Source organism: Rousettus aegyptiacus, unplaced genomic scaffold, assembly GCF_014176215.1.
Source record: "Rousettus aegyptiacus isolate mRouAeg1 unplaced genomic scaffold, mRouAeg1.p scaffold_m13_p_2, whole genome shotgun sequence".
NCBI classification, from domain to species: Eukaryota; Metazoa; Chordata; class Mammalia; order Chiroptera; family Pteropodidae; genus Rousettus; species Rousettus aegyptiacus.
This window is the reverse complement of record NW_023416295.1, coordinates 9,908,664-9,929,490: the sequence shown is the minus strand read 5'-3', so window position 1 is coordinate 9,929,490 and position 20,827 is coordinate 9,908,664. Positions and strand designations below refer to the sequence as shown.

At 37.1% G+C, this 20,827-nt stretch overlaps 1 protein-coding gene across 6 annotated transcripts in view; it reads right to left on the bottom strand.

Moving 5' to 3' along the window:
• DOCK10 (dedicator of cytokinesis 10) overlaps nucleotides 1–20,827 on the bottom strand; it is a 229,013-nt gene that overhangs the window by 155,162 nt on the left and 53,024 nt on the right. Inside the window, exon 1 of one of the 6 annotated variants that reach the window (XM_036237138.1) lies at nucleotides 17,978–20,457. The exons of 3 other annotated variants lie outside the window; for them this stretch is intronic. In XM_036237138.1, the coding sequence (XP_036093031.1) occupies nucleotides 17,978–18,139 (162 nt within the window). In that variant the 5' untranslated portion in view covers nucleotides 18,140–20,457. Of the gene's footprint in view, nucleotides 1–17,977; nucleotides 20,458–20,827 lie in introns of those variants that run through there. 2 more of the 6 variants (XM_036237137.1, XM_036237143.1) reach the window with 2 other exon arrangements.

Here is a 20,827-nt window from a genome sequence, read left to right as displayed (position 1 = left end):
TAGCTGGCAATAGCTCTGGTCTGGTTTGTAAACAGATTTTTAAAAGGATCTGCTGCTTTTGATGCATTAGGAGTCATATCTTCTACTCGCATGGCATTGCTGGAAATTAAATTAAGTGCCAGAAATTTATTACCATGTTCTCTTTTTATTATTTTACAGTCAAGAAAGAATAGTCTGATTTGTTATTATTTAATTACACCTGTGGAAATCTTTCCGAATCAGGAGCTAGAGGGCATATTTCTCAAAGTCAAAATATAATCTCTAGCCTTACATTTACATTTGCATCAAAATAATTTCCTACTCATACCAGCCAAATACCTCGTAATATCCTATAGGTGGTGTAGCTCTCACTGGCTCCTTGAAGTTGGAACCCTGAATTAAAATGAAACTCTAATAAAAATTTATATAGGAGAATGACAGTCAGATAGCCTATGACCCAACTTGGTCTCATAATTATGTTTTCCTGCCAATAGTGTTTAACAATACTTGAATTAGTTGACAGCATTTTAAAATTGGAAGATTTTACACGAAAGCCCTGGGTACTAGCTTCTCTTGAAAAATTCAAGATCTGAGCATACTGGCCCCACCTTCTGATGTGAAAATAATTGCCCAAGCAGACCAGGAGCCATTCCCTTTGGATGGTTCCTGGCTTCTCTTGTTTGCTATGCTCCCCGCCACCCCCATATGTCTCCTTGTCTAGCCTGCTTCCCTTGTTCCCTGCATGGCCTACGGACATCTGAGTTTGGCACCCTTGACTTAAAGTGCCATTTAAGGCCATGTTTTTGTAAGACTATTCTAACCGGGAATCCGTACTAAGGTTTACCTGATCCCTCTACCTAAAGACCTCTACCAATATATTTGCAGTTAACCCAGGTCTAAATCTGATCAACAATTTACTCCCGAGGATTTCCAAATGTGAATAATGCACTCATCTCTTCAGGGTAATATAATCGTGCTTCTGTTCTAACACTTTTACCATCACGCGCGCCCCTCCTTAAAGGTATGAGACAAGAGAGTATGCCTCGTGTTTCTAAAGCCATGGAAAATGTACAGTGCACTAAAATTTCTTTTTCATAATAAAAGCTATTTTCAGAAGAACAATTAAAACTGCAAAAGTTACTCTTAAATATTCATTTTTATTTGTTAAAATTTTGATGCAGAATCAGCTCATTTTGAGACATTAGCATGGCAATTAATGGCATGGTTTGATACCTCTTCGTGATGCTAATCAACACCTCTAAGGAGTAATATTTGTTTTAAGAAGGAAGGAAATTATTTTTCAAGGAGTAATTATCTGTTAAGAATGAAAGAAAATAATAAGAGCTTTACATTTAAGGTTATGATATTACTAGGTTAATCACTTATAAATTTAAAATGATTTCTACCATATATTTTTAGAATATATCACAAATCAGGATACAAAAATCAGCACTAGTTGATCATTTTCCTCCTTCAAAAAAATAAAGATGACATTAAAAATAATCTCAAAGACAGTTGCTGTCTTTAAAACCCCATCATGCGGCGCGAATATAGCTGTGAAAGCTTAACGAATGTTTCTATTTCTTCTCTACATTTATTCTTGGAAAACTGAGAATACTATTACGTTTTCCTCACATAGGGCCCCTATGCTGTTAATCACGTAAATCATGATAAAAGACCACAAGAATCTTTTGAATAATTTAGCGACTTCATGGTGCTATTACCAGATATGCTATGGTTGCATTTTTCTCACACTTCAAAAGATGGACAAGAGAGGATTCCGTCGTACCTCATAGTCCCTCATGACTATCCAGTCGTATTGACGTTTTTCCCACTAATATCAGAGGAGATGATTTGAAACTTAGATCAATGTAATAAAAAAAATATATACGCCATAGAATTTAAAGTGAATTAGAAAAACTTTTTAACTGATAAGCTACTATAATATTATTAATAAAAGAAATTTGGTAACCAGTCAAAATTTAATGTCATTTATTCTCTAAAATACAAATGATTCTTTAATACAGTTCGATCTTTAAATGAAATCTCTTTGCAATAGATGCCACCTGACTCAAACAAGAATGCTGTTCTCAAGAGCACGAAGAAACATGGGAAGCAAGGGGCCAGGAAGAAAACCATAATTTTTCTGTAGGTTTAAATCTTGGCCTTTAAATATTTCAAAAAAAAAAGTGAATACTAAAGTGAATACTAGTCTTGGGCATCATCAACAAATTAAAGTTTAAATGTTCTCTGCTAGCGACATGCCCTCAGAAAAGACAAATTCCTTCCCCTTCGTTATGATTATTATTTTTTCCTTCTTCTCCCCTGGAAGGGGAGAATAGCAGTGTTCTGAGAACACATACTTCATGGACACAAAACTAGGAGAAGGAATAATGCAGAATGGTTAAGGGCAGAGACACGGGGCAGCCCGACCCACTTTTGCTGCCAAGTTATTTCTAGTGCGAATGTCCACAGCAGAAGTGCTTCTTCATGTTGGTTTATGTCAATGTCACTACATCAGACAAAAATAATTCTTTTGGTAGCAGACAAGAATTCTTATGAATCAACTTTTTAATTGCCTGAAAAAAATATTAGAAATGCTTCGGTTGATTTTAAAAACAATTATATTCTGGATCTGATGATGCGCATTTTTTCCCCAAAACATAATCATTCGCCCTTTTAAATGTGTGGAATAAATGGCCTATTCAACAAGTGTTTTAACTTCGCAGTGTGTGCAAAGTTAAGAAGGTCCGGTCGGAATCCTAAAAATACCCACATTTCCTGTTGTGTAGGAGATAGAGCAGAATTGGCTTGTAGGAAATTTTAAGTAAATGTTTGCTGATTGCATGGCCGACCGCAGGCACCATTCTGAGGCGAGGTCAATGTTCAGACACAAGGCTGCCTGCCGTTTACACTCTGCCCTCATCCCTCCCTGTGATTCCGTATATATTCTGTAATCCAGCCCTTCTGGGATGGATTCTTCTCTTCCTTATCCCACTGTTGAAACCTCATGGCACTTTCTTCATGCTGCTCTTGTGGTAATTAACTTATATCCTTTTAGATTGTATTCACGGTACAAGCCAAATGTCCTATTACTGTGGTATATTCTTAGACACAGAGCAAACTGCCTAATTACCTTTCTATCCATTAAAAAGAATAATTTGGACCTCTAAAATGGCAATCACTCCATAATTATTAAGAATTTAACTGGATACCCTAAAACTTCCAGAAACACATTCAACTCTGAAGCCAAAAGTACTATTTCTTAAAAACTTTTTTGAAAAGACTTTAAAAACTTGAATTGTACTCATGTGTGCATGAAGGGCCAGTAGCATCCTATAAAACATGATAATTTTTTTCATCAGATAGGATTATTTTCAGAGAAATACATTTTGATCTAATCATGTTTCTTATATATAGAAAAATAAAATGTATCTTCCAAAGAGCTATGTTTTAAGTGCCGAGTGAGATGCTACTTTGGAAATTGAAATGTATTATTAATCACATCACTGCGGCTCCCTGCGAATGTAATTACCTACTATCTATAGCAGAATTGAACTAATTGATTAACATTATCCTGTAAAGAGTCAAGTGGGTACGACAGACTCCGCGACGCCTTCGTTTATTTGGCAGGGTGCTCAGCCCATCTATCATCTGCTCTCAGGCCCCTTGGTTCCTATCTATCATTCCCTCTAATTCTTTTGAAAGACATTTCTGATGGGCCTGCATATTCCCGATACCTAAAAATTATGTGGGCACCAGGAAAGCATAGGTAGATGCTACCCTAGTCATGGCTCTAGCTCTCTGCCTTACATTCACTATAGAAAGATAACCCTATTTGATAAAAGCAGGGCTTCTTTGCGTTAGCCTCATGTAACACATGATATTTTGAAAATCGTGGTTTCTTTGCACCAACATGATATGACACATGTTGTTTTCACATGGCCTGTTAAGATTTTTATAAGACTGAATTTTTACTGTTTTGCAACTATAAGTTCCAGAATTGAAGTCCCAGGGCAACAAAGGGGAAATGTTTGTTTTACTCCTATTTTTTAAACATCTTAAGTACTTATTTCTTCCATCTGGAAGTCGGCAAGACTACTGCCTCTGATATCTGAATCGTAAAACTAATTACACAGTCTTTAAATGCGAGTAGTTATCACACAGCGTTCCTGAGACAAAGCAAAATAACTCTTCATTCTAAAGATGCAAAAAAAATGCTCTGCGACAAAGTATATAGTGGGCTATATAACAAGTTTCTTTGGAATGAGACCTTAACACTTGCTGGGTTTATGGGCAATTATGTTTTATTGAGGCTGTGAACAAACATGGATAAACCCTGCAATGCCAGCTAAGCTCATGGTGATAAAGCTAAATATCTCATCCTAATTACAGATATTCAGGTGGAAAAATAGAGGCTCACATGAAACCGTATCTGTGATGAAAGAAGCAGAAATCACACACATCTCTGGAAATATTGTAGGTGCTAATGCAAATAAGCGCTCATGAAATGACCCCATCCATCAGATCGTTATGGTCTGACAGATAAAGTTCAATCTGTCTGCTAGTCTTGTCCATTATTCAGGTTTGCCTTCACATGGCTTGATGATCTATATAATAAGTAAAATTTTTGATGATCTAAATAATAAGTCTGTCTAGTGGTTTGGCATCAGGTAGGACATAACCAAAGAATTATTTTATAATCAGATATCCGAATTTGTCATTATATTTGGTGACGATGATGTAAAGTAGGTTATATCAGTGACTATAACAGGCCTTCTTACCTAATTACAGTAGGAAATCAAATCAGAAACTGCCTCTCTGTCCACATGTCCTGAGCGATGATCATGTTTCACTTTGCGATTAAAAATATCTCTTGGCGAGTTGTATACTACATTGTAAAAATATACTTTGTAAAAACAAATATATAAGTCAGTGGTAATAATGATTATTTGTAGGAATGTGAGAGGAGTGTGGGGCTGTATGAAAGAGGTCTGAGTAAAACCTCGCAAACAGTTTTTTATCTTTACTGATATGAAGTGTTTACATTGCTCATATAGCATATACTTCCTCTTCAATTAAAACACACACACACACACACACACATATGAGAAAAACTGAGAGGCTTCATTCTGTCTTGGTTTCTACTTTTTTATAACTCCAGCTATCTAATACTTAATCGTTATATGTTGTGAGGAAATATCTAAATAGAAACCACTAACCGAATTTTGAATGGATTCATCTAAATCTCTGCCTTTGAATGTGGAGTCATATAACTGCGGGGAAAGTAAAACAACGTTAAATGATGACCACGATTATACACATAAAAGGGAGCATTTGCTGGGAAATCAAGCATGTGTGAAACAAAAATGGCAAGGAGAAAGCTAACAGAAAATGATACGTTAAGTGTTTTTACTGACTAAAAGAATTCCCATGTTGTATTTAAAGAACGGTGCCAGAAAATAACCTCTAGGAACCAAGAATAGTTTAACGTTTGGATTTGTTAAACCACAAGGAAGATGAATTCAAGCCCAAGATAATCATCCAAGGCAGGGCGGGTTCTGGGTCTAAGCCCTTCTCTGCCAGATTTGCTAGAGAAGTGGTGAGGCCTGGTCTCAACTCCACCCAGCAGGCCTCCCTCACCTCTTGCAACTTCCCCGACTCCTATTCTCAGTTTCCTGCTTCCTATGTGATCTTTGGCAAATTATTCTTTTAATCCATTTGGTACTGAAAAATCCATTTTGTATTAAGAAATCCATCTGGTATTGAGTATTTGGCATTTGATATTCTCTACGAAATGGCGATAAATTAATCTTTATTGCCAGAAAGTAAGAGAATGAATGAGATAATATCTGCTAAAATTTATGAATTCTAACTCAAACGTTTTGTCTTCACTTGCTTTATCCTCACAAGGTTCTAAAATGAAAGATTCAGTCCTAAATGGCTAAGTAAAGTAGCAAATTACTTCTTCCATCCTCACAGGTCTCCACTGAAAACTCCGTTTAGCAGGCTAATGGATGCACTATTAAAGTTGAGTCCATATCCAACTATATAGCTACATGGCGCACACACATGCAAACATTAACTCCGCTTATATTGACATAAGGAGGCTGAATGTTTCAAAGCAACACAAGGTTGGAAAACTTCTTTAACTGACTGTGGAACAAACAGAGCCTCAGTCACACACATGCACATAGATCTACCCACACGAACTTCAACCAGACAGAGGCAGAAGATTGGGAAGGTAAAATGAAAGGAGAGTTTGCCAGGTCCATGCAGTAATGCCTTCAGAGAAGCACAGTGTCTTCTACAGCACCCAAGGGCAAACTGTTCAGCCATACTTTTTCCCTCCTTGGTGGTCTCAGTTTGAGACTGGGCTCTCTGCTTTATTTAGCCTATGGAGTTTTAACAATGGGTGGTTGTTGAAAGAAATAGCAGTTCACCCAAACTGAAGTAACTTACTCTTTCTGGATCGCAATTGCTTCTCCTTTGAATGTCCATCTTTCAAGAAAGTCATCTAAAGTCTGGATGTTCTTTAATGATTTTAAACCACATACGTGGTAAAATACACTTTCCTCGATAACAGCTCCGAAAAGCACATGAAGGAGAACTTAGACGATTCCAACAGAGCTTACTGCTTTCTGATGAGCCCATGTACGGTTCATAATTTCTTTTTGTTTTCGTTATGCAAAAAACAAACAAACAAAAAAACAAAAACAAAAACGACGTATTTGTGATTAGACTAAATATGTCTAAATTTGTTCCCCACTTCTTCGCAAATGAGTACTTTAAGGCTCTTCATCAAGACAACCTTTCTAGAAATGTTTGTTGGTTCATTTACCTGTCTGTCAAAACAAAAACCTCCAATGCATATCACACTGGACGCTAAAGATGTAATTCCAACTCCAATTCCATCAGTTAGAGACCTGCTACACCCTACTCAATTTTGGAGCCAAAAGAACAATGTGGATATATACAAGCTTTACTCAAAACACATCAGCATTCTTTTTCAACATCATGGGCAAAAAAAGGACAAAATATCATAGCTGGGAAAGACAGATATGTTTAAGGAAATAAAAACTGGGGTTCAGGAATGACACAGGTTGAAATGTTACATTGTTTTTGAGTGGTACAAAAGCAGACCAGTTTTAAAACACACCTTATGAAAGGATCCTTTAAAATCAGCATGCCACTTAGATTCGAGAGAGAAAAATGCATTTCACACTTTATTGTTCTCTTTGTCCTTAATCACTATCTCTTTGTCCTTAATCACTATCTCACCTTTTGGTCCACTCATTTCTTCCAATGGCATTCATTAGGGAAATGTCATTTGGTTCACTGGCTTTTTCACTGAGTCCCTTTTTTGAATAACTATTGTTTACTTGATGAGTCTTTTAATATTCCAGTTTCCTTATCTGGTGGAAAAGTGAAAGTTTTGCATACCAAAATGTCTCCTTAGAATTAATACGAAATAACAAACAGAGTATGTTTTCACTTACGGAAGTCATTACTTTAATTTCTGTGACGTAGGTGGGCAGTAGGTATTTTCCTCATTTTATAGATGAAAAAGAGGCACATTGCCCTATGAATTAGGCATTGGGTTAAGTGCATTTTCTCAGTTTTCCTGTAGACAGATCATCAACAGTACTGTGAGCAATCATTACTATCCTGCAAATCAGGGTAAAAACAGGGTTTAAAGAATGCAAGGAATTCTCCCAGTCCTGTATTTTTCAAATGGCACAAGTTTGACATCAAGACCCATGCTTTGTCATTGCACAATTGTGTTTCTTTTCCAGCACAGCATTTTGGAATTCAGAGTTCTACAAGGTAATGGAGATAGACTTCTGTTCCTAAGAAAGAACTCTGTAAAATCCTTAATCTGAAGAGATTACAAGAGAGTGATTTGCCTTTTCTTTCCTTTACCCTTTCTGCCGTGAAACCCCTGGGACACCTGTGGTCTGTTCTGTGTGTCCACAGCATCTGATCTTACTGGCTCACTCTGCAGATGAACTGCAGCTCTTTCTCTTTGTATTTAATCCTTAAAAAAAAGTCAAGAGATTAGTTTGGAACAAGAGTCTCTTATTTGTACAATGATGGAATTGGCTTGCATCCCGGTATAGATTTATTTTTTAAAAAATAATCAGAAACTGGAAAAGATTTGCTATGCTACTGATGTTATTATTATTTTGCAGTTAGCATCTCTGGTTCCACCTAAAATTGTGCACGTATCTCTGGATTATGAGGAGAAATGGTATGTAGTTAAAGAGTGTGGATCTCATCATTCTGAGACCCAGATAGATGTCTTCATTCTGCCACCAACTTTTATGAAAGCCACAGATATGTCAATTTACCACTTTGGCCCTGAGTTTTACATAAGGCGAAGCTACTGGATTCTATGATCCCCGATTCCAACTATTTTATTATTCTATGTAATCGACATGGAAAACCATAAATTTTAAGGAAAAGAACCAACCATTTTATAATGCTGGACATTAAGCGGAAGGATGCCATTGTGAGAGATTCCAGTCTTGAGTCAACAGATACAGGAGGGCAGGAGGGTGCAGTGGGAGTGGGGGGCGTGGCCAGGTTGCGGAGCAGAGAGGAGGTGGGTAGAGTGGGTGGGGTGGCATGGCTACTCTACCGGGAAAGAAGGTTGGAGCATGGAGTGAGGAGGTGGGGTGAGTAGAAGAGGGACGCGTGTTTAGGCTTGGAGAAGGTGGCGATTCTAGGTTTGACAAGAGCCATATTAGGACTATCCATGACTCCATCTTGAGCTTGGGTAGCATTTTTATTTTCTGTGTTTTTTTAAAACTCATTTACCAAATTGATAAAGATGACATTTATATACTTTATGAGAATTTCCTAGGGATAGGAAAAAGAAGTAAACATTTAACTCACCCCAAATCTTCATATTAATGAATGGTCTGGCTTCTCTGGCACCCTACCTATATACTTTAAAGAAATTAATAGTTTTGTTTTAATCAAAGAAATAAAGGCCCATAAGAGTTAATAGAGCATACACTGATTAAGCTGGGCAGAGCCCTGCACCACTCACCCTGGTGTTTTGAGAGAGGCACTGCGGCATATTAGCTACAAGCAAGGGCTCTGGGTGCAAAGCTCAGCCCGAGTTCTCACTGGATGGGTGACCTAGGGCTAGTCCAATGACTGCTATACCTGCACAGTCCAGAGCAGTGGCTACTAATCATATGCGGCTATTGAGCAAGTGCAATGTGGTCAGTGTGACTAAGGAATTGAATCTTTAATTATAGTTAATTTAATTAATTTTGACTTAACTTTAAAAACTGATATTCTATTATTATTTTAAATGCTTAAGTCATTTTGGAAAAACTTAGATATGTGAATTTACTCTTTCAACTGTAAATCCTATGAATTCTAAATACCGAACGAGTATTTGTGATAAATATTTAACATCCGAATCAAAATGTGTTATAAGTATACACACCGAATTTTGAAAACTTGGTTTGAAAAAAACAATGTAAAATATATCTCATTAATAATTTTATATCGACTATATACCCAAATAATAATAGTTTGGATATACTGGGATAAATAAACTGTATTTTTTTCACTTTTTAAAATATGACTCCTAGCATATTTAAAATTATATGACTCACATTGTATTTCAATTCTAAAGAGCTTCTCTACACACGTTAATATTTTCCTCAACAATATGAGAATAAAAATAATTTCTTCCAGTGGTTGTTGTGGCAACAAGAAAATATAATTGAAAACTTCTTAGCAAAATACCTGACAAATAGCTGGAAGTGCTCGGTAAATAGCTATTATTTTGTGAACACTATTTCCACCTTTACCTTCTCTGACATAAATCAGAATTTAAAGATATTCACTCTGTTCTCGGAAAGTGCATGAGAACAAAGAAGGTCATCGATGGCACATAATACAGAGGGTTCAATGGCAGGAACGCTGATAATTTACCAAATGAACCCGTATTTTCTTTTTACCTCACAGATTCCTACACTGCAACATTTATGACTCATCCGATATGGCTTACGTTCATTCATTTATTCATCAATTTTTTTACTGAGTACTTCTAGAAAAATCTAGATTCCGTAATTTTGAATTCTTAAGTTTGTTTAAGTGCTATAAATCTGTAGTATAAAAATCTACTCACATCAGAAAACATTGAGATCACTTTGGAATGCAAAAAAAGATACAGACTATTTTTCATCTCTAAGTTACTAACTTCAATCGTCCCTATTGAATTTAAAATGTTTTCTTTTTCTCTGTCATTTCATTTTCTACTTTTCTTTATTATTCCAGTTTTAAATTCTAAACATTTCTTTTAAGATGGTGTATACTTTCAATTTTCTTATCATTTTTAAATTTGGCATAATTTAGAGAACTGGAAAGGTGCAGTATTCCTTTGTAAATGAGGAAAGAAAAAAACTAAGAGTTAAATTTTAGAAGATTGGCAATTGGTGGATAAGACAGAAGAGAGTCTCAAACAAATGTAAAAGTTCTTTGAGTCATTCGTGTAAATAATCTATTTAATAAGTTGTACAGTGCTCTGGTAAATAACCTTGAATCTCCATTTCCCCACATTCTCTAAGGCACAAATTAAATTTCCTTTTAGCAGTTCAATTCTTTTTCCTAAAATAACTCTTTAAAGTGTATTCAATTTATAGAACTTTCTTAGTTTCAACACAACAATAAAAGAAATCATAATAGCTAAAACTTAGTGAGTACCTACTGAATTAGTGAGCACGTACTAAGTTCCAGGAACTAAGTTCCAGGCCCTTTACTTGTACTCATTCATTGAATTCTTAAAATAACTCTATGACATAGTATGGTAAGCAGAATAATAGGTCCCTCTTCCACCCAAATGTCCACATCCAAAGCCCCAGAACCTAATTTACATGGCAAGGGGGAGGTAAGCCTGCAGATAAAATTAAGGTTGCTAGTCAGTTGAGCTTGAGATGGGGGGAGTATACTGGGTTGTCCAGGTGGGTCCAATGTAATCATAAAGGTCCTTTGTAAATGAAAGAGAGAGGTAGAGTCAGGGGCCAGAGTCAGAGAGATGTACGAGGTTACTATGCTGCTGGCTCTGAGGATGGAAGAGGGCTGAGAACGAAGGAATGTGGGCAGCCTCCACAAGCTGGAAGAGGCAAACACAAACAAACAAACAAACAAACAACAAAACAACAAAACCCAAAACAGATTCTCCATTGCAGCCTCTAGAAAGGAAGGAGCCCTACCAATTTTGGCCTAACAAGACTCATTTCAAATATTTAACTCTCCGAACTATCAGATAATAAACACGGATTGTTTTAAGCTACTAAATTTGTGGTAATTTCACAGCTGGAAAAGGAAAGTAATAGAGATAGGTAACTTCATTATTCCTATTTTATAGACAGGAAAGCTGAGGAACAGAGATTCAAATAACTGACCAGAGATCACACATCAAGAAAATGCTTTTGCAAAGGATTCAGACACGTGCACCCATGTTAACACAATAAAAGTTAGGACTATATTGGGACCAAAGTTCTTTGGGGGCTTCCATGGTGTAATTTGAAATTGGCCCCCACACATAGAGGGCAGGTAGAGACCAAAGGAAAAGGGGGGGCTACTCCAGATTGGTGGGTGGCAGGTTTAATAAGCAAGGGAACTTATTTATGAGAATTGACATGGGTGGCCACAACAAGTCATTTTGGGCACCTGCCCACCAAATCTTGAAAGTTTATACAGCAGCCTTAACTGGGGTCAGTCAAGTACCCAGTCTAGGTAGTCTCATTGCCACGTGACTATTTCAAGGCCATGACTTTGGGTAGCTTTGAGCACAGGAATGCAAGCAGAGGGCACATTCCAAACACAGAATTGTGGGGAGTTTCCAATTGACTGGGTCCAGCTCTCAGGTCAAAATGACAGTCACATTTTGATGACCCTCCCCAATAGACGGACACGTGGTATGCTCTCTTTTCTTAGCATCGATTCGTTCTCTGGGTCTCAGCTCCATTGTCTCTTCCTTAGAAGAAGCTTCCTTGACTACACTGGTGGGGCTGGGTACTCAAAGGACACAATCCTAAGACAGAATGTAATTCTTTTCTTTTTAATTAAATTTATTGATGTGACATTGGTTAATAAAATTTTATAGGTTTCAAGTGTACAGTTCTCTAATATATCATCTGTATGTTGTATTGTGTGCTCACCACCCAAAGTCAAATATCCTTCTGTTGCTATATATTTGACCCCTGTTATCCTCATCTACCTCTCCCTCCCCCTTTCCCTCTGGTAACCATGAAACCGTTATCTGTGTCTGAGAGTTTTTGTTTGTTAGTCTTGTTCATTTGTTGCTTTCAGTTTTATATCCCACACATGACTGAAATCATATAGTTCTCAACTTTATCTGTCTGACTTATTTCACTTAGCATGATTATCCTGAGATCTATCCATGTTGTCAAGCGTAACTCTCTTTTGAAGCACTTATCATGATTACCATTTTATGTTTGTCTGAGTCCTTTCAGTCTCTGCCATCAAACTATAAGCTCCATGAGAGCAAGGCAGTGACTGTCTCTTGTCATTTGTGCCTGTCAAATGCAAGGTACAATTGTCCTTCAGTTGTCTACTGAATTTTTTATGTTTAGACCATCTAACCATGACAAATTCATTTGACATATATTGAATTTGTTAGTCATGGTCTTAACGAATAAAATACATTCCAGTGGAATAAAGTACATAATGGGAAATAAATTCTCTAAATCCTAAACTTTAGCCCCTGAGTAAATCAACTCCATGGAAATAAAATCTGAGAGTAAAACAACTATCCAGAAGAAATCTGTTGAAGCATGAAAAAAATACTCTATTCATATTTAGTTTGCTCAAAGATGCATTTCATCCTCAATTGTGTTACTCATTTTTCACAAGATTTCATTATATTGATTGAAGCCTGGTACTTGGGGATAAGTCTTAAATCCACTCTTCTAGAAAGCATGGAAACAAAAACAAACATAAGCAGGTTTTTTAATATTTGATTATTTTTAAAAGTTAAGGACCTTATTAGCACTGATTTGTTGAGTGTATGCTTTTTCTAGCCGTATAAGAATGTATTCTACTTGGTAATAAAATCTTTTCAATCTTTACACCGTGGCCTCCCCCAAAAAACTTACATCTACTAAGAGTATAATGATCTATGTATTTTAATATCTATTTATATCTACCTATATCTATATATAATTGAATTTGCTCATTGTTTTTAGTGTAAATTTCTGCATATACCCCCCTCCACCATGCACACCTGATTTTCTGCTTTTCTTTGTCATTGTGGTGGTTTTAAATTTAAACATTACTTTTTAGATTTTATAATTTTTTTGCATCTTATTATTTCTAATTTTGTACCATTTGGAGAATGAGAAATATGCAAGATTATAAGAATAAGATGTGTTGGATGTAATCTGAATTTAGTAAACCTTTGCCTTAAAGATTTGTGTTGCTAATTACTAAGCTTCTCTCTAATCACATTCAATCGATTCTTTGTTTTTTAAAGTAACATTTGAGGGTAAATTTATTTCACTGAATTGAAATGTAGATTAAGGAGCCACATGTTGTAATTTCTGATTTTTTCTATCAATCAATCAATCAATCCATCTATCATTTATTTCCTTATTTATTTATTTTTATTATAGTGACATTAGTTAACAAAATCCTGTAAGTTTCAGGTATACAGTTCAACAGCAAGGCATATATATATATATATATATATATATATCAATATATATAGCAATATGTGTGTGTGTGTATATATACACATATATATACATATATATGTGTATATATATGTGTGTGTGTGTGTGTGTGTATATATATATATATATATATATATATATATATATATATATATATATATTACATTGTGTGTTCACTGCCCATAGTTAGATTTCTTCCTGTCACCACATATTTGACCCCTTTTACCCATTTACCTCCCCACTCCTGCCCTACCCCCTACCCTCTGGTAACCAGTAGTCCATGGTTTATGTCCATGAGTCTCTGTTTGTTTGTCCTGTTAATTTGTTTCTTTTAGGTTTATATCCCACATATAAGTGATATCATGTGGTTTGCAACTTTTTCTCAATTAATTTTTATACTCGAGATAATGCAATTCATTTTCCAATTTTCTGTGGCTTTGAGATGCAGCTCGAAACCAGTTCATAAGGAAAAATAACTGCCAAAGATTCTTTGTGCTTTTAAGCTCCACATTACACCCATCTATAGCAAACCATTTAAAATCCACTCCATTACACAAGCTTCCTTTCCCAAGAGAATCTTATGTTAGTATATTCAAGATTCTTTCACTAAAATGAAAGAAGAACATTAACTCGGGATTTGAATGTTAGGTAGTTGTTTTTTCCTCATGCATCCACTGAAAAAAAGATGAAACTGGGCAAACATGTTCAAATCCCTTTGGCAATAAATATTTATTAAATTAAAACATTTACGGTAGAGTAAGAAAAGAGATCATTTTATTTCCTTTGAAGCAGTTTTCATCATATATTCCTTTCTGGTTCTGATTTTATTCATTGGACACATATGTAAACAATGTATGTTCCAAAGATATGAAATGGATCAAAGTATGATTAACTGCAAATGGATTTACACACTGTAAGTATTATAGGAAACTAGAAAAGAGAGATTACTTATTCATTCATCAATCCTTTAATTGGTATTTATGTTGTGCCAGACATTATACTCCTCTGTAGATTGTTCCTCAGACCTTAGACTTGAATATCCAATTTCCTGTTTGACATATCTGTGTACAGACCTAATAGGTATTTCAAATTTAACAAGTGAATTTAGAGTTTCTCAAAATCTTCTCCTGCAGTCTTTCTTATCCAAATGGTAACTCGATCTTCTGGATGTTCAAGACAAAAACCAAACAAACAAATAAAACAAAAACAAAACAAAATACTGTACATTTCTCTCTGGTTCTCTCTTTCTTTCACTCTTATGTTCAATTTGTAAGCAAACCCTACTGGTCCTACTTTTGAAATATATCTGGATTCAGCCGCTTCTCTTGACCTCGACAATAACCACCCAGGTCTTTGGCTGGGATGACTGCAGTGTTTTTCTGGTTAACAGTCTCCCTGTTGCAACCCTTGACCTTCCGCAGCCATACTTCCTGTTACTCCCCTGCTCAAGGCTCTCTGAATTAATGAGCTTGTAATCTAGCACTTGCTATCCACCAGACTCTGGTCTAAGCTCTACAAGTATTAACTTACTAAGTTCCCAAAATAACCTTACACGGTTGGCACCATGATGCTCCATTCTATCAATGAAGAAATGAAGGCACAGGGAGGACAAGTCACTTGTCAAGATCAAACAGCTAATGGGTGGCAGAGATGAGACTCGAACCCTGACATTCGGGCTCCACAGTCCATGCCCTTAACTCCTGTCCCTGATTCTTCCAACGGCTTCTCTTCTAACTCTTGAAAAAAAACAAACTTTCCCGATGGTCTGCCAAGCCTGACGTAATCGTCCCGTTACCTCAGTGACCTCACCTTCTACTACCTTCTCATTGGCCCACTCAGCCACACTGCACTGGACTCGTCACTGTTCCTCACACACGTCAGGCTTCTTCCCATAGTAGGAACTTCCACCCTGGCTGGTCCTTCAGTCTGAGACATATCCTCACAGAACATGACAAGGCTCACTCCCTCACCGCCTTCAGGTCTTTCCTCGAATGTCACTTTGTCAATTAGCGTGTTCCCAACTTCCCTTATTGAATATCTTACTAATATATCTAGACACTATTCTAGACACTTGATGTGTATTTTATTTCCTTAAACCCTCACAACAGTTCTGGGTTGATGGAACTGTTACCTCCATCTCACAGGTGAGAAAAAGAGCCACAGATGTGTTAAATACCATGTGGAAGGTCACATAGCTGATAAGTGATGAAGTCAGGAGTCTGATCTAGAGTCTCTAACTCTAACCTGTGACCCTACATGCGCACACACACACATACACACACGTGCGTGTGCACACAGTTTGGCGACTAACAGATGATGAGCAAGTGAGGAAAAAAATCGGATTGTTCAGAAGCCTAGAGCCAGAGTGAGAAGACGATCATCATGGCAGGTTAAAGGAGAATAAGAGTTGGAGAGTTTAGCTTATCAGTTTCCAGAGCCATGTTTCTCAGTGTTACCTGAGGTGTCCCTCCATCAGAAGCACCCGAGGGTGCTTGCTAAAGTGCAGATTCCCCCACTCCACTCCAGGCCTTCTTGTACAGAGTCTTTGGGGCCCAAGTATCCAGGGATGTGTATGAATATTCTTAGGTGATTTTGAAAAAAATTTAAGTTCTCAAACTATCAGCTTAAAAGATAGGAAATAGTTTCATTGACTTAAATTTGTGCCCTAAGTATCACAACTCTAAAATAGCATTTCCGAAACAACCACCACCACAACAACAAACAAGATTTGCATAATACACTACCTCTGTAAAACTCTGCAACTTAGGATGACAATCTTCGATGGGTTTGTTCATTGGTTAGATTCCAAGTACCTGGAACTGTGATTGGCTCATAGTGGATGAGCAATAAATAGCTGTTGAATGTGTGAATTTTGGAGTGGCCCCGATGAAATTTTCAAGATACAAATAACTTTGTGTGACTCTGAGTGGTCCAAGATTGCCATCAGACTTCTCATAAAAATTCAGTTTTGTCGCTGTTTCCTTAGAAGTGTGAATAGAGTTGAAAGTACACTGTACTGGCTTTTGGAATCAATTTAAGAATGAGCCGAGGCTCTGGCTTTTAGCAGCCGTGTGATGTAAACAACATCTTCAATCTTTCTGGACCCCTGCTTTCCTCATCAGTAAATTTATCATCACCTCATTTGATGTCAATAAAGGTACTTGTATACATTTTAAAAAATCTTTTAAAAAATAAAACATTGTTAAGTGAATTATTTTATTTCTCAGTTTGAGATACAATGATTTTTTTTTTTGCAAATTTCTAGCTGTAATATTTTATAATGTTTTCTTTTAATGATAGTCATAGCCAAATAGTTCAAGAAAAGCTTGCTTTTCAAAATTAAATATTGATTTGTTGAAGAAGTTAGCATAAAATATTATAGCTTAATATTCTGTCACTCAGAGGCATAGCCAAGCCAAATGACTTTCATTTAAAAACTTCTAGCGTAACAGGTAATTTTCATTCATTATTTACTGCATCCTTGATATCTGAACAGTGAAAGGTACGACAAAAATGTCAATTGTATTGAAATCACCCATTCTTCAATGTGTTCCCAATTTTGGAAACTTTAGCACACTATCCCCATCCTAACATGGGATTTCAGTGACTAAGCAGATCTCTTCCTGAACCTAAAGTAAGGAAAAACTCTGTCCTCTACTTTATGCTTGCTGATCTAACAGATGCACAATGTCTATTATTATTAAAACACAGACACAATTGTAATTAGACAACTGGTAAGAAATAGATTAAAGTACCATGCATTCCACAAAATTCTCAAAAACTTTATTCTGATTTTAAGCCTAAGTTAAACATTTTGGAAAGGGATTTCTGTTTCAGAGACAGAAATAAAAGCTCCAAACACCTTGAAGTTAGAGATTAAACTACCAACATCTACACGACTTGATATAAAAATATACACTTGGGGGCTCTTCTTTCAAAATACAGTTATGAAACAAAATCCACTTAAATAAACCAAACTCAAAAATTCCCTCTTTTTTTTTTCCACAAAAATCATTAACAGCATTCAAAATGTTAGGCAGAAGAGAATCTCTAGTAGGTCGATAAACTGTACATATTTTACAAATCTAAGAGCAAGAAAATCAGCTCTTTGAATGATAGAAATAGTTTTGAAAGGTTTTCCCCAAATAGTAAAGTACAGGAGTAGACTCTAGGTCACACTTCTTTTTCCAAAGCTGAACACCCCAAGCCTTAAATTGTAACCCCATTCTATAATAATAGTTCATTCAACTGAGGCTGCTTTGCCACAGACACCATACCATTATGATGAGGGTTCTGGGTCTGCTCATTTCATCGTCACTTTCTAGAGGCAAAATTTCATGGGATGGTTCCTCCTGGCGTCGGCTGCAAATGTGTGGACAGCTCCTCTGGACCACAGAACGAAAAGCTTGTAACAGAACAATGCTGGCAGTGCAGCCCATCGCTGCATCCTGGAGCCTACAAAATAACTTCTATGTTGATGCTATGTTTGCAAAACAGTGGCTCCTTGTCCCTGAAAACAGCCTACATTGCAGCTGCAGCCAGCTCACGCTCCAATCACTTCCTTGAGCTCTGATCATCTGATCAGCGCCAAATAGCTTGGATGCAGAGATGGGAAAGATTTGATCCACTGAAACTGAACACAGTCAGGAATATTAGAGCATTTCTCCCAGAGAGTATTTCTCAATTCATTTCGAGAGCATGCTTCCTGTTCATTACAATGATTCTCTTCGATTCTAGTTTCAGAGGTCTGAATAAATATACCTTTCCCACTCACACATGCAAATAAATCACTCTTTTTCAAACTAGACAACTGAAAATCTGACCTCACACTGACATTTATTTTTTCCAAAGCAAATGAGTGTCAGATAAAGAGTGAAAATAATTTTTTTAAATGTAAACACTTCCAGGAGGAAATTTTGCTTGACACCTCATTAAGTGATTGAGGTTTTACTTTTCATAACTCATAATTTCCAAAAATGAAATTGGCTCATCCGAAACATGGAATCCACTGAATCAAAACAATCTATCAAAAGTATGCACGCATTAACCAAACCCACGTGAGCGATGCCAGTGTTCCCCTGAGATTTCTCTTCAATAGTATGGTTGTTCTGTTCCCACACACGCAGTTCTGCAGCCTAATACATTTTTATATTTACACAGGCGGCTTGTGGGGCTGAAAATATCCTTATTACTGAGGTCACTCAGCTGACCGAGGTCACTCAAGCTGGGCTCTTAGAAAAAGCAGCTGTAAAGCATTTTCACATCCTAGCAATAAGAATTCGAGTCTTTGGGAAGGACTTTGAGGTCCTTGGTAGTTAAGAGACTAGTAGTCCCTGACTCCTGTGAGACTAGTCACTTACGAGACAACCAGAGAGTGATGCTTAGAAGTCATGTGACCTGCTTGGAATGGCTTCAAGATCTAATGGTCTCCTGTAACAGAATAGGACAGTAGGGGATGCTTGCACTAAAAATATCTCACGGAAAATGGATTTTGCTTACAAATGAGGAAAATATGAAATCCCCAATAGGATTTTCAATGTCGGGATCTTTCTGTCAAGCCAATCCAACCAGTGTAACTAAGAGAGTTAAAGTAAAAATGTTTTCTTTGGTTTCTGGGCTCCTCAGTGCTGGGGGTAGGAAGTTGAGAGAAGGTTTATTTTACTATACGACGAGGCCACTCTGGCCCTAGTAAACTTGCTTTCACAGAAGCATCCAGCATAATGCTCAATTAGGCATTAATTGCTCAGTAATCTGTCACAACACAACATCGTTTTAATTGGTATGTTTGCCAGAGAAGTAAATTTTTTTTTTTCTTTTAAGAGGTACTGGCTGCCAATAGTTTCTCATCTCCCTCTGTTTTGAGCAAACATATTTTAGTGCTGCTGGAAAAAGAAGAAAAAAATGCTAATGGTGCTGGCAAGTCTCCTTACTCCCTCCAGACCTTTGTCAGAGTGCCCGGGTGCTAATCTAAACCATTTTTACTCCAAACAACTAGGGCATTTACTGAAGAGAGGTTACAACTTAGCCTGTCTGCCCCGTGTGTATTGAATATGTATATAAATGGTGTCTACCAGAGACAAAGCACAGAGTGTGCTTCCGGGACCACAAATGTGTCTTTTCAAATACTGCTCTTTGGGACTCCTCGTGTCAGTGCCCACCCCCGGCCACCCATTCCTTTGTCTCATGATATAGCATTCTCCAATGACCCTTAGTTTCTGGTCATCTGCTCATGACAGGGTAACGCACATGCAGCGAGGCACTGACTGAAGGTGCTTAAACACCCCACAAGCTTTGGGGTGCAATGGAACTGAACAGGAAGACGGATCCCCCAGTCATGCCCTGGGGCTTGGCGGAGAAGATGCCTTAACGTCCCAAAATCCTGTCTAGCCTCCTCTTTCTAAATCTGGCTATCCTCTGGGGGAGCTTTTGGAGTCAGATGTTTTGGCAGATGCCAAAGTCTTTGGGGGAAACAAATGAGATGCTTTCTAGCTATTAGAGTCCTGTTTTCATCGATCCCTTCTTTGCCTCTATGGAATTCATCCCCGTTATTGACAGACTGCTGTGGGACTCCCAACATTCCCTCTCTTTCTCTTTAAACTTCTATCATCAAGAATAAGGGACCTCCAAGAATTTGTTTCATGGGAATTCAACATATACTAGAATTATCCAGTGGACAAGAGACCAAAGGATGAAAAACAGTTAATAACACATGGTCATGTAGTCCAACATTTTCTTATGAAAAATTTCCAACATTCATCAAAGTTGCAAGAAAGGGGTTGGGTTCTGAGCTCTAAGTGTTGCATAGGAAATTAAGCTGGGGTGGGGAGGGAGGGGGAGGAGATGAAATCAACCCAAAGCGACCAGGCCCTTTTCTCCCTCAGATTTAGCATACACGTAAATATCCAGGAAAAGTTAAAAAATGAGAAATAAACTTCTGGTGTCTGATATTTTCATCTGCAGTATTAATAAGACGAATCATTAGTTCAGTCTTCAGGCACCAAATGTGCATGGCCGTACTAATCGATACCTTTTGGAGACTCTCCTTTGCTCTAATCTGCCTTCTTCTCCTAGCTAGGTCTTATTTCACTATTCAATAAGATATTTAGTAAAATGCTGGAAGCAAGATT